Source organism: Fusarium falciforme, chromosome 13 (assembly GCF_026873545.1).
Source record: "Fusarium falciforme chromosome 13, complete sequence".
NCBI classification, from domain to species: domain Eukaryota; kingdom Fungi; phylum Ascomycota; class Sordariomycetes; order Hypocreales; family Nectriaceae; genus Fusarium; species Fusarium falciforme.
The window spans coordinates 301929-316594 of NC_070556.1; the positions used below are offsets into that span (position 1 = coordinate 301929).

Genomic DNA, 14666 nt, shown 5'->3' on the forward strand with positions numbered 1-14666 from the left:
AGCCATTTTTTATTTATCGTTGGCTAAAAAACACGCAAAAGAAAGCATCTAACTCGGTGTCGAGACGAAAGCATTGGTCTGAGCTCAGAGGCTGCTTACGAAATATCGTTACACCCTGGTCGCTTGGTCTAGAGCTCAAACCAATGAAAGGAGGGCTTGGACCGGACGGTATCCTTGTTGACTCCACAGTGGTTTCCTGACAGGAGAGGCAAGCTGGTCGCGGCTTGCGCACAGAGCCTTGAGGAACGAAGCAATGGCTAGGGCGCCATTGATGGCCAAGAGCCTGGTATGGACATTTTCACAAGTAGTATTCCCAAGGTTGCGTGGGGTCGTCTTATATTTTCCATCCGAAATTTTCTTTGGTGAAGCGGTGGCCTTGGTGATAGACCCTTTAAGCAGAGCCCCGGGCGTAATGTACGGTGTTTAAATCCACGGCATCACCTGTCGCCAGCTGTCCGTGTGTTTGAGCACGTCAGAAAGTGGGCAGACCTTGCCATCGCTACCACCCTCAGTTGTGTAGTCTCCAATGTTAGGGCGCTCGGGCGGGCTTGGGGGCTCTGGACCGCAATTGGTTTTACACTCCCTATCTCCTGAGTGCGTGCGGACCTCCGCAAAGTCACTCGCCCCACTTATCTCGGTCACCTCGGAAGTACGTGAGGGGTACGAAAAGTTTAATGCAAGAAGAAATTGATGCCATTTCACACCCTAAACACCATCAAATTATTTTGGTCTCATCAATGAGCTCCCCTCCAATTCTAGACGAGATACAGGTCATCACCCCCTATGATGACACGAGCTTTCTCGATGAACGGCACAGCCATCGCATTTGGCCCAATGATTCAACCCGGGCCGCGGTTTTTCCGGCCGAAGAGGACCAAGGCACGAGCTTCGAGCCCTTCCAAGTGGAAACACGTAAATTTCATATCAACACCCTGCCTCCAACGCCTCTGAAGCTATTCCAACTTTTCCTCCCTATATCCCTCGTTGAAAAATGGGTCGTCTATACGAGAAGCTGGGTCTCGTGGCTCAAATTGAACGGCTGGATCGACAGCTGGAAAACCGCCGAAATGAAGCGAACCTCAAAACTCCACAAATGGGAAGGTCCAACGGCTTCAGAGGTGATGACGATGATTGCAGTGCTTATTTATATGGGAGTGCATAAAGAAAAGAAGATACGAAGCTATTGGGAGAGCCCCAAGCCTGGTATTCAACGCGCTGAGCACTCATTTGTTAAGTTCATCTCATACGATAACTTTCAGCTTATCCACAGGCACCTTCGCCCCTTTGACCACACCCAAGTTGACGAGACTGCACCACTTCCGAAGGTATTCCAAGGCGTTGAAGAGTGGTCTGAGCACATACAAGCCGTATCCATGCAGCTGTTCCGGCCTGGGTCCCACCTAGCAATCGATGAGTGCATAATCCGCTATACGGGCAGAAGCGACGCTATCACGACTATCAAAAGCAAGCCCGACCCTGTGGGCTCAAGATTTGGGTCATAGCCCAGCTGGGCTTCTTTATTCACTGGCTATGGCATATCAAAGATGCAGAACATGGCGCCGTTGGCGTTGAAATTTCAACGCAGATATTATCATCACAACCCTCACAACCCTCACAAGCCCGGCCTAGGAAAAGAAGGAAGGTCTCAGCCAAGGCCGCAGAGGAAGCCCCTGATATAGAAGACGATGATGAAGCAGTGAATTCGACCCAAGCCGTCGTTATTGGCCTTACAAAAACACTGCCAAAATCGACATATCACGTCTTTGTGGATAACCTCTTCTCGTCCCCACCTCTCTTCCGCAACCTCCGCAAGCAGGGCTACGGGGCCACTGGCACAGCTCGTGCGAATAGTGGCATCCACGAGGAATTAGTCAGGGATAAGAACGATGACGGCAAGGTCAAAAAAAATGTACGAATTTAATGCCGTCAAGGCGATACCAACCCCTGACAACCAGGTACTGACTTCAGATACTTTTGGCTGAGAATCCCCTACTAATTCGCCTTCGTGCTGTAACCACAGGTCAACCAAATCGCTTGGAAGGACACTAAGCTTGTGTTATTCTTATCTACCGTGTTTACCGGCGCCGACGATGAGCGTGTTGTCCGACAGAGGAAGAAGCCGTCATCCAAGAAGTCAAAGGCCAAGCCGATACGCCGTTTTTTTAGGAACGAAGCTGTCAAAATGATCAACATACCGACAGTGGCTGCTGCTTACAACGACGAGATGAACCATGTTGACCGTGGTGATCAGCTGAGGTCATATTATAAGTATGATCATGCCCTCCGCCGGGGCCCGTGGCAGGCACTAGCCTGGACCTTCCTCCTTGATGTGGCCCTTGTTAACAGCTATGTTGTTCAACTTCACGGGCAGCCAAAGTGGAAGAGATACACGAATCACAGGAAGTGGCGAGAGTGCATTTATAACGAATTGTTCAACGCCTACGGTCATGGCAGTCAGGCAAGGCAGCTTTACCGAGCAGGGGACGAGCGTGATCTACAGGATGCCGAATTACAGCGTAAACACGTGGACCGCGAGATCAATTTTGTCGACCGTCATGTCAAATCAGACTGCCTAGCCTGTCAAGGGTGTCGGCAGGGGCAGCTAAGAACAAAAGCCCCGGAATGGAGCCCTCTTACGGAGGTCAGCGGCAATGAGGAGAAGAAGAGGAAGCGGCCTAAGGTGCGTAGTCAGACCACCTTCGGATGCCGTATCTGTGATGTTGCGATTTGTCAAAGCAAATATTGCTGGGACTTCTATCACCACCTAATTTAGCATGGGAGTTTTGTACCTTTTATTTCGCACATTTTAATTGGCCATACCCCCTCATCGTTACCACAGCGGAGGTCCGCACGCACTCAGGAGATTAGATTTCCTCGTGACGCTCGCAAATAATAACCTCAATTCACCCTCACACTCGTCCGCACTGTGGGTGGGAGTTGTGGATCTTTTTTTGAACCGGGTTTTCTTTGGGAAGATGGAATACAAAGCGGGGCGATGCGCGTAAAATTGTTAGGCCCTTGGCATCGCTGCGCTAACAGCAAATAATACGACCTCGCATACTGGTTTGCGACATGAGTTTGAGGACAGCACACCATAACCATAACTTTCTCCCTCACTAACCTACCTACTAACTTCAAGGTTTTTTGCCGTCATAACCTTAGAGGTGCAGCACCTAAGAACCAACGACACTCAGGCTTGCACCCCAACATCCTCCTTGGCAGTCACGGCGACGACATGTTCTCTTCTGCGAGGGACAAGGGTCACTGCGTTATTATGATTGCTCATTCTATTTAAACAAGGGTGGGCCCCCCTTTTGCCTCGACGCAAATTCCCTGGCAGCCTGATTTGAGGGTATTCAGGTCTCTATCATTCCTGTGAAGCGGCTGACTTCGCCCTGGAATCTCGCCTTTCCTCTGGAGAGCCCCGACCAACTTTCGCTCTCAAGAGATCGCCATGTCTAGTCCAGCCCCCGATGGCAATACAAGGCCGGCTATTCAGCACAGCCTCGCCCTCCCTCGGGAACATGCAAACCTCGACTGGCGCCGTGAACGAGGCGTCCGCAAATTCTACGACAAGACAGGCCATTTCCCTTGCGAACTCGCTCCGCAGTGTTGCGACACCTACTGGGACGCATTCACCTTTCTAGAGCGCATTCTTACTCTCGGCGTCAAGCTCTCGGAACAGGACTCGATCACTTTCGACGACGTCATGGCCTACCTCGCCGAGAGAGTCAAGTATCACAAGCCCAAGGCCCAAACCAAATTGCAGCTGAGCGACGTGGACAGCGCTATTGATCATTTCTTTTCGGGGGAACCAAATGCCAAACAAGCTCCTGTGAGTCGGAGGAATGGAGGAGCTAACCGGTCACGGTCAACCACTAACGCCCCCGAGGCATCTCGAGCCAAGAGATCCCTTTCCTATGATCTAGAGGAGGAGTCTGTTCAGGTATCACCGAAGCGACGGAGGATCCAAGAAGTTGTGCCGTCAAACATAAAGTCGATACCGGGACTGCCACCCGCTTCGACAACAAAACGTCCTTTATACTCGAGCGATAGCACTTCTTCGTCCAAGTCCTTTGATGACTCTGACACAGACAAAAACTGGAGTCCTGGGGCGCTGAGCACTGACACTGCCGACAATAAGGACTCTGCCCACGTCAACACCGCCCAGAACGGCTCCGACAAGACCGAGAAAACCGTCGACGATGCTTCAGGTGCCACATCGAGGCCATCAGTACAAGGAAGACCTCCGGTTTCAGGACCTGTTGATGGAAACAACAACGCCTCCAACATCAACGCCAACCCCAACTCATCGTCCGTCCCACCCTCGACGCTCAACATCCCCCTCAAAGATAACACAATCACTAAGACATCTCAATCAAACTCGTCCGCTAGACGCCTCTCCCGCGTGAGCCCCCTTTCCCTCGCAAACGTTGCCTCACACTAACGATTGTAGCCCGCAGCTCACTCTGCTGCCCCCGATTCCCTTGACGAAGTTCGCCGAGAGATGGACGACGCGTGTCGAAAGTGCTCCGAGGCGGTTGAAAGAGGAGCCCAAAGACTAGAACGATTACTCTCCGACCACTACAGCCAGAACGTAGCTCTACAATCCTCCCTCGAACGAGCCAAAGAAGTTCACCAGCAACTCGGACGAGACCATCGGATCAATGCCAAAGCCCAGGTCGAAGCAGCGAGCAAAATCAGCACGAACGAAGGCTACATGGAGCTGAGCCGCAAGATCCTGCAAGCCTGGCAAGAAATAGCTGGCTCGGATGCATCTCCGTCTGGATGGATTCGAAATGCGATTGAGGAAGCCACCAAGAAGCTAGCCGAGCTAGACACCGAGCGCAAGGAGGCCCTGCGCGAGCATGGCAAGGCTGCTGCTGCTTTTCAGCGAACGAGGCGGCAGATGGAGGAGGCTGGGGGGAAAGTCGACGAGCTCAAGAGTTCAATGGAGGCGTGGGGAGTCCACCGAGACAAGCTGCAGCAGGAATGCCGCGCGGCGAGATTTTTCGCGGGCATTGTGAGGTTGGGTCCTAGGGGGATAGGGTTGCTGGAGGAAGAGTTTCCGGGGTTTTCCGAGTCGATTGGCGATATATTGAAAGATGTTAGTACTTGAGCAGGTCGCGGAAGGTTCGGCCTGGTTTATGTGATTGTTTCGGGATGACTGCTTCTGCTCTGGCAAGCAAGCGTTTTCTTTTCTTGTTAGTCTAATTGTATGCTGTTAGCATAGATAGGGTAACTAGCAAAGCTTAACGACGGAACTCTTCACATACCCTTCTCCTAAGCTTAACGTTCCCCATAAGCGAGTGTTCCAAACAAGCGGGTGTCCCAAAGCAGTTTTATGTGACGAACGTGTGTTTTCCCAAGGGACAAACCGGTCGTACCTGTACATAAATAGTAGTTCTCCTACTGTTCATGTAGTATGAATCAAGCAACTTGAATCTTCTCATTTCAACACGTTTCACCTATTTCAACGAGGAGTTTCAGAGCACGATCCATAGCCAGACCATTTCTGAGCTTGTTCAGCCTGGCGGTGGCTTTCGGGAACTATTCATTCCGGATCCCAGGATTCTCTCAGGTGGCGAGACTGATGAAGAGGATCTGGACCCCGCCTCACTAACTACTAAGGTCCGCAACCAGAGTACGGATATGGAGGGAGAGTCAAAGATTCCTATGCGGCAGCCGTTAATGCCAACCTCTCGCAACACTATCGATACCAGCCCCAAAGGGATAACTTTACCACCAAAGGGTCCCCTAGCACTTGTGGCTTTAAGGAATGAGTCGGGGCGCGCTACTGCTTCTAGTTGCAAATCTGCAGATGGGAGTATGTTGCATGTCCCCCAAGGCCCCGCCGGGGGATGCAAGGAGAAGATTATCTGGTACGGCGAGCGACTAGCCTGGTGGCTTGACGTTCTCTGTCCTACAGAGCCTGAAATGAAGGTCCTCTCCCACGCCTTTGGCATCTATCCACTCACCGCAGAGGATATTATGCTGCAGGAGGCCCGTGAGAAGGTGGAACTCTTCTCGCATTACTATTTCGTCAACTTCCGGTCCTTTTGTCATGACCACAACAGCGAAAACTTCTGGAAACCCGTCGACATATATGTTGTTGTCTTTAGAGAAGGTATCCTCAGTTTCCACTTCTCCAAGACACCGCACCCTGCCAACGTTCGTCGTCGAATTCGTCAACTGGGAGACTACTTGATCTTGTCATCTGACTGGATCTTATATGTTATTATTGATGATATAACCGATGTCTTCCAGTCCTTAATACAGGACATTGAGGATGAAGTGGATGAGATTAACGACGCCATTCTGAGGCTGCACTTGTCTGCTGATAAGCGGCTGAAGGAGGATAGTTCTAAACCCGACGACGCATTTACCACCTTTGATCCCAATAGTGATATGCTTAGGCGAGTGGGTGACTGCAGGAAGAAGGTGATGGGCTTATATCGATTGCTAGGAAATAAAGCGGACGTCATCAAGGGGGTTGCAAAGCGTTGTAACGAGCGATGCGAGGTCTTGCCGTGGTCCAAGATTGGCCTGTACCTCGGCGACATTCAGGATCACATAGCCACCATGACTACCAACCTCTGCAATTACGAAAAGTAAGTCCTGTACATGCGTGCTCCTGTAGTGTGAGAACAAGGTTATGCTAACAAGCCTAGGATACTCGCACGATCGCACGGCAACTATCTCGCACAGATCAACATCCGCATGAATAGGCGCAAGGAACAGACGGCCGACGTCCTAGGCAAGCTTACAGTTCTTGGAACTATCGCCCTCCCAATGAACGTTATCACCGGTCTATGGGGCATGAACGTCTGGGTGCCCGCCCAGGAGTACGAAGGTGATCTTACCTGGTTCGCCTGGATCACTGCTGGCCTACTGTTTTTTGGAGTGGAATGCTATTTGATCGCCAAGAGGGTTTATAATATTGTGTAGGCGGCATATTGCCCCTATGGCTGTTGAGAATGTTCAAGATGGGTGCTACCAAAAGTGATCCTCGAAATCATGTCCAGCGGAATCAGTGGCTGACAGAGCGCTCAGCAGAATCTCCCTTTGCTACCTTCTTTGTCTTTGTAACCCTCAGACGTGTAGTTGAAACTGGGCATTGAAGTCACGAGGCAATTGAACGCGCCTCGTTAGGGAGTCCGATAGCGGAGCCGCTATAATTGATAGAGTAATTGGGAGGAGCGACCAGCCCAGTCCAGCTTTAGAAGGACGGGTACCCGTCCCCCTATTCATCGCCAGCCGATCCTGCAACATCGCACAGGCCAATATCACCAATTTTTATAGTGGGTTCTGGCAGAATGGCCGGAGAATAATACTTGGGATCCCTCGTCCATCCTTTGACTCCTCATGCGGGCAGTTTTCCGAACTTTGTAGTTGATGGCAGATTGTCTGCAGCGTAACTAAACCAAAGTTGCATGATGACAGCACAAACCAAGAGAACACCTCGACAATGCATAGCATCATTAACTTGTACTGAGCGGCTGCAGAATTTTAACACAGCTCGGACAACATCTGTCGCCTTCCATGAGTAAGCCGTGGGAAGCTGACTACCCTATACTGCGTCGGCGAACATTGCCGCGAAGTATCATCAATTACTCATGAACCCGATATCTTCATCAACATGTGAAATTGCTGTTAGGAGTTTATTAGAATGCTTGAAAGCTTTTTCCTATCTTAAATTGCCATGTAAAACTAAATTCGGTGGTGACAAACGCGCTGGATATTGACCTTGTCAGTTCTACTATGACAGTATACTTGCGCAGTTGAACAACATTATTAGACAATGATGGGGTCACCTGGCGTGTCAACTTGAGGCGATGATTGGATGAGAGAACTGGAAGCTAGGATCGGCGGTCATTTCATCACCAGTATTTCTAGATGATGGATTCATCCTTGTGTAATCAATCACTGAGGTTTGACCACCACAACGTCGCTGTCCTACATCACCTGGACCACCAAGTCATTCAGTGATACCAGTATACTGCGCCAATGATTGATCGCTCGTTTACATAATGCCGTAACGTCTGTCACTCACTGAGATATGTGTCACCACCTTGCTTTTCTCCTGCTTTCCGCGCCCTCCATACATCGGGAGCACCGTTCCTTGACTGGTGCCGGGAAGACTCCTGATCGATAAGTTCGCAGTCATGAAGCTCTACGATCTCCTCGCCTGGACGCTTTTCACTTGGCCGTCGTTCGGCCAAACCGACGAAGAGGTCCACCTACAATGGTCCATCTGCGACTGCGACGCGAGAACGGTGCTCCAGAAACTAGGTGAAGATGTCCGCGGCCCGTACAAGTCGAATCCGATCGTCTATTTTGACACTCTCCCTCCAACACACGCGCAACATGGCGTCATGTTCCGCACGAAAGTCAACAAGGGTGAGCCTTTCTCCTTGATCAAAATCCGCTTCAACGAGAAACCGAGCTACACTCCCGAAGCCGCTTCCTGTGTCTGGGATCGCTACGGCAGCAGTGTCTTCTACACCTGCGGAGAGAAAGCATCCTTGCTTGGAACTCACTCAAAGATATGGAGCGACGACCAGGTTTGCTTTGCCGAGCAGTACGACGATATCGACTGGGACGGGCTTGTTCCCTTCGGCCCGTTTCCGGATGGCAAGTGGAAGTTGAGGATACTGGGATACAAGGCGAAACTCGACGACGTGGTGGCTGGGACCCTGCATCTGATGGAGATTGAGATGGGGCTTCCGAAGACTGAGTCAGAAGACGCTTTTCAGTGCATTACTGAGTATCTGGTTGATCGTGGCGTGGTGCTCTGTGATCCTCAAGAGTCAAGAACGTTGAGGCTCTTTCATGCCAAGGGATATCTAAAGCTCGGCGAGGATCTGAAGATAGCAGATTCGAATGCGGAGTTGTAATCGAACTTCACCACTGAGACAGAAGATTCATCATTATGTCAGCTGATTAACCTTTGGAGTTGGATTTTTGGAACCATCTCTATCCTCGCATTGCGTGTAAGGAGTCAAATACGAATCACGGGGCTGATTCACTCGAGTTGATCTACTGGTGATGTCGCCGATAAGACGCGACCTCCTTTTAACAATTGCACTCGCTCATAGCATTATTGGGCTCCTCTTGGTGTTCGCAACCACCAACCCCTCCACAAGCCTACAATGCTAACCCTCCGCCAACAACTTGGAGTCTCGCCAGGCATCCTGAAGGATCTTCGTCGTCTGAGCTATAATATTTTGCCCTCTCTTTCCCATCTCCTGTCACTCGGAAACACGGCTTTCCGATGTCTGTTGACCAATGGGATCAATGGGTGATAGTATGATGTGAAATTTTCATCGATAACCCTAATCTAATCATCGTTGTTACTGATAAAGCCTGTTTTAGAAATTGCCAGCTCCCTTGCGTCCGCGAGATTCCAGCTACTAAATCGTGGAACGATTTTGCTCTCATTTGGCCCGTTGAAATGAATACGTATCCAGAACAAGACTCGGAAGGACGATTCGAGCTCGTGCATGAGAGAATGTTAATCGCCATCAAGCACTCCAATGGCCATAAAGGCGTTATGCTTGTCTTTCAATCCGCTCCCGACATTCCGTCTCGCGATTATCTAATAACTAGGTCCAGGTCGATCAAGAATAAAGGCCAGAAAGGGTTGTCGTAGTCCTAATTAATCATGAGATTGTTGATCCAGACGTCCTTATGAATAAAGCCTGTTCCGTGCAAAGACTCGAGCCCCTTGATGCAGCGATCGAGAGCAGCAAGCAGAGCCGATCGGCAGCTGACCATATCTCATCAAACAAGTCGAAATAAGGCGCTTTTGCGATTTCCTGTAACTCAGTGCTTGAATTGCTCCTGACGCGGTATCCCTCCGTCATCAACAACTGATCACGACCGGTATATGCCACATCAAGGTCCAGCACCGGTTCATCTCGGCAGGTTTCTACCCTTAGACAAAATGGCTGCCCCTGCATCGTTCATCAGCCAGGACAGTCGGGGCCAGACCCAAAGAAAAAGGTACTCACAAAAGCTGCTAGTCAATATTGCCGTTGTGGTATTTAGACATTTGGCGGTGAGGATGACTTTCCTGCTTGGAAAATTTGCCCCAACGCCGTCTTAATTGCGTCTCGGTGACCTTTCAAATCGCCGCCCATCCAGCATGTGGCAATACAGCCTTCCTTTAGTGCAGAGCAGAGCCTCTTCGCCGCGTTGGTTATTATGACATCGATATGCGATAACCTTAACCTCAACGATTCGGAAACTGTTTCTCTGTGCTACCACTCCGTTCCTTCGATTCTATGACTGGGTATGACGGCTCTGCGACGGAAAGCTTCGAACATCATAGCTTCGCACTACCTGCAGCTGCGCTATTTTAACCCCAATTTCGTTCTATATTCCCCAATATTCGGGAGTCGCAATTCGCAAATTCATTCCAACACCGTTAAGCGCCTTAGCTCTCCCAACAGGTCACCTACACAATCACTCGGCTCGACTTCGTTGAGTTAAGAGATCAACTAGCGGCGGAATCAAGCTTGGACTATCTGTAAGCGGTCCATGTGGGAGGGCCGATCTGTACTGACATGTTGGTTTCGGCTATACCAAGGGAGTACCTCCTATTACGCCACGACCAAGATTCGCATACCTGCGATGACCGACGACGAGTCCGACAATGGACAGCGAGCAGGCCTCAAGCCTTGTGAGGGACATTATTCAAGGAACTTGGCACTGAATGCTGAGATATCCCGACTAGAAGCGGAACTCGCTAATCTAAGATACATTCTTCTGACGCACGGAGAGTGCTGCGGCTGTACCCATATCTGCACACACCCAGAAAGCCGCCCTACAACACAGAGACCAGGACAGGAAGCAACTTGAGTTATTTCTGCCTTCACGACTGCTCTTAATACATAATATTCTCTCTCCATAAGCTGATTTACCCGCTGATTCACGGGTGAATCCGCGATTTCAAGGTCACCATAGAATACACATGGGTGAGCAAGGCCTCAATTCACCACAGGGCTACGAGGCTAACCGATCCGGCCAGACGTGCAATACCGTTGCTACCTGAAAGTCCTATGTCACCAGCCGCAGCGATAGCATCGAGCACACAGGTTTATATATGTGAAAGGCTTGGACTGCCAGATCCTCGATATATATGACTTATGGGGTTCAGATGGACATTGCTTTCTCTTCTGCTTCGGCAACAACTGGCACAGTCCCCAAAATCGATTAATAGGCGGCAAAAGATAAAAAGAAAACGAAATAAACAAACAAATGAAAAGGATGAGGATGAGGAGGTGGTGGTGGAGGAGGAGGAGAGAGGAAGAAAAACAGCTGTAAAATCATAATTCGCCGTGTAGTTCGATATCTCTTTTGTCGACCTAATTTAACTTCCAACCCCTTGAATGTCATATTATAGGTAGAAGCCTAGGATGTCCCTCTTTTGAACCATAATCTCGAGTCCTTGGATGTCGTGCTAGGATTCATTAGCAATATGTTTTTTTTGAAGAAGGGAGTAACTGCAGCCGGTGTGCTACAAAAGCTTCATCCAGGACGCCTTCTAACGGGAGGGTAGCAAGAGCCAGAGTTTCCGGATAATTGCACACGTCAGCCTCACGCGCGACCCTCATGCCGCTTCGAATAGTCTCCAAAGAGATGTAGGCGAATATATCGCCGGACCCGGAAAAAGAGCGACGCGCCCGGCTCGGGCTGGTCAAATATTGGGACCCAGGTCCATGGAGTGACGAGGAGATCTGAAAATTCAGCACATTATCCAAACCAAGAGCACGAAAAGTGAAAAGAGAGTCAAAAGTACTATTTCTACCGCTTTCAGACCTGGGACATCGAAAGACAAGCTCGAGAAGAAGAGGAAGAGTAGGTAGAGCCGGTAACTGACCTTGCAATTCCAGAACACGCCAGATTAGTAGAGATTTTCTGCCATCAACCGGAGGATTGGACTGCAGAGGAAACCTGAATTTGTAATTAGATAGCCATTCTCCAATTCAAATTCGATCATCCCTAAATCTTGATATGCCTGGAAAACTTGAGCCGAAAGATTTCATAGAAGGTGATTGAGTGAGCCAGTGTACTTGCTTGTTCAGGGGCACCAACATTCACCCACTCTGACATCATCCGAGATCATTGCACAATACAGTATCTGACTTGATCATGAGGGCATTATGAGAACATTGTCGCTATACTGCCGGGCACCCGACTAATCGAACAATGTAGAATGAAGAAACAGAGGCTTTGGGGTTTCCCCCCTGATTTGTCTATCTGTTTGCTACTTAATTTCATCTTGGGAGTAAGTGATGTTTAAACTGAATTCACCTTGACGCGGCACCTCGTTGGCTCTGTCGAAAACTATGTTCTACAGCCACAAGAGCAATCTCGAGCATGTCTGCACAGTCATCTTGAAATGCATCCCCTTAGACCGCCAGGGCAACTGCCCACTCCAGGATCGTCATCCGAGTCGAGTCAAGGGGCTAGAAATGCTGATTTACAACCTTTACGACCGTTACTTCCAGCTCCCCGACACCAGTCTGCCTCCTCTTCAGAATATACTGTAAATCAGGCAATCCGAAGGAGGCATCAAATATCTTTAGCTTGTGAGTCCTGTCGACGGTGGAAAAGCAAGGTAAGAGACCCAAAGAAAAAAAATCCAGTATCTGCCTTGGATTAAAGCTCATAGTTCAAACCTTGCCCAGTGTAACGGTGCCCGTCCACAATGTTCCCAATGTCAGAGACGAAGTACTGAGTGCATCTACCGAGAGCCGGTGGAAAGTGATCTCAGACGAAGGCTCGAGGCAATGCAAGAAGCACACGCTGCCGTTGCTATATACCAATGGAATCCAATATCCCCATCTCTAGGCTTAACTCGAAAAACTCAGATTTCTAAACGTCTCCTCAATCCATGCTAGATAGGTGTCCTGCATCCATTTACCGATTACTCGCAGAGTCGCTATAATGGTGTATAATCCAATGAGGCTATCTGTACTTCCTATTGCCACGTCTTCAAGTATATCCTAAAGTTGGTCGAAATTAGCGTAGCTCTATCGTTATAACAACCGTCATAAGAGTTCCAGACATAAGTTTACTCACAATTCTATCCTGCCTATCGCATGCAAATAGCAAGCGCCACTTATATTCCATGACAATTATCAAAGGTAGCGTCACGAGGGGTTTCGTTGAGGATGTTCCAATGAGCATCTTCATGCGCTGATGCCATGATGCAACCCAGATTCCCAACTGTAGCCTTGCTTCTTGCAAATCTCCCGCGGCAATCTTGGTTTCGATGACCATGGCGATGGGATCCTTTCTGACTGGCCCATAGACAGTCTGGTTGACACAGCGCTCTTTATCTGGTAAGCCAATGATAGCTTGCTGAATGGTTTCCGTGAGATGTGACGATGGACATATGCGAACACCCAAGTCTACCATCTTGGCGCGTGTGTAATCATATGGAGTTGCGGCCTTCATCTCAGGAAGGAATGGTTTGCTGATGCGTGCTGCCGTAAGAAGATCCCGTCGTAGTGAGGGAAAGGGCTCAAGGGCTATTTTCAACAATGGAGCGTGAACTTCAAGATTCCACGTTGCTTCGGCAGCCTCTTCACTGCTACACGTTTTGGCAGCTTCTTGAAGATCACAAAGAGCAATGAGCTCAGACTTATGCTGAGTCTTTTTTGCCTCATCATTATCAACGTCCAAGTACCACCCGGGTCGGATCATTCCCTTGCGATGCAGCGCCTTCAACTCTGAACGAAGCGAACCGGGCAGAAATTTCTCCTTGTGCAGAGTGATACTGGTAATGTCATCAAAGAGGGAGGCAATATCATCAGGAAGCTGCTCAGTGGGATCGTCGTCGATGGCGACATAGCGTACTGGCTTCTTGAGAAGCTCGAGGGTGGAACGTTTGACAGGACTTCCGGATCTGTTTGTTGACGTACGCGAGGGAGACTGATAGGAGGAAGCATTGGTGGATGATTGGCTGGGAGTTTGCCTAAGATCGGGTCGAGGAGGCAAACTATAGAGAGGTATAGTTCTAGCTTGGGCCAAAGCATTGGGCGTCTTGTCGTTGTCGAACGGGTTGTCGTCATCTGGTAGATGAGTCGCAAATTGGCGGGTATCCGGGTTATCAACAGGGTCATCTACGCGCGCTCTTTTGGAAGGAGACTCATCGCGAGATGGCGCCGATGCGGACTGCGGAGGTGTCGGCATGTTACTCAAGTCGCGTTTACGTTCATCGCAAAATGGCCCTTCAGCTACTTGTGCAGCTTGGCAATATTGCGATGATGGGTTGGTGAGAGTGTCGAGCCAGCGATGGATGAATGCATCCAACGATGCGTGTTCAAGAGCGTTCATCAAGACGTAGGCTATGCGGTCATTTGAGTCCGAGGTATGTGGTAGTACTGCAATAGCGATGGGGAATTTAAGAGATGCGTGATAGATCGAAGATTTGCCTGAGGAGTGGGGTTTTGATTAGCAAATGTGTTGTCTGGGCAACGAGTTAGTCAGCTGCCCCCTACATGATTGGCACGAGCAATCGACGATTAAATTCCGGGTTCAATGCTAATCCCAAATTCCCTGCTTACCTCTTTTAACAACTTTATTACACATTCGCTTTTACTTATCGAGTAAATAATAATACACTACTCTACTACAAGTTTTAATCATATCAA

At 49.5% G+C, this 14666-nt stretch overlaps 3 protein-coding genes across 3 annotated transcripts; 2 read left to right on the plus strand and 1 right to left on the minus strand.

The window, feature by feature from the left end:
* Positions 1-3454: 3454 nt before the first annotated feature.
* On the plus strand, positions 3455-6948 carry NCS54_01467400 (Hypothetical protein; the record flags this gene model as incomplete). Its single annotated transcript, XM_053159812.1, has 5 exons — positions 3455-3835; positions 3893-4408; positions 4457-5107; positions 5530-6611; positions 6672-6948. 5 exons carry the CDS (start codon positions 3455-3457, stop codon positions 6946-6948), a joined length of 2907 nt encoding a protein of 968 aa, XP_053015787.1.
* A 1217-nt stretch (positions 6949-8165) lies between these two features.
* Positions 8166-8897, plus strand: NCS54_01467500 (Hypothetical protein; the record flags this gene model as incomplete). The annotated part of the gene is made up of 1 exon (XM_053159813.1): positions 8166-8897. The coding sequence occupies one exon, from the start codon at positions 8166-8168 to the stop codon at positions 8895-8897; it is 732 nt and encodes a 243-aa protein (XP_053015788.1).
* Positions 8898-12860: 3963 nt separating this feature from the next.
* NCS54_01467600 (Hypothetical protein) lies at positions 12861-14205 on the minus strand (the record flags this gene model as incomplete). Its single annotated transcript, XM_053159814.1, has 2 exons — positions 12861-13013; positions 13090-14205. 2 exons carry the CDS (start codon positions 14203-14205, stop codon positions 12861-12863), a joined length of 1269 nt encoding a protein of 422 aa, XP_053015789.1.
* Between the last annotated feature and the right edge of the window lie 461 nt (positions 14206-14666).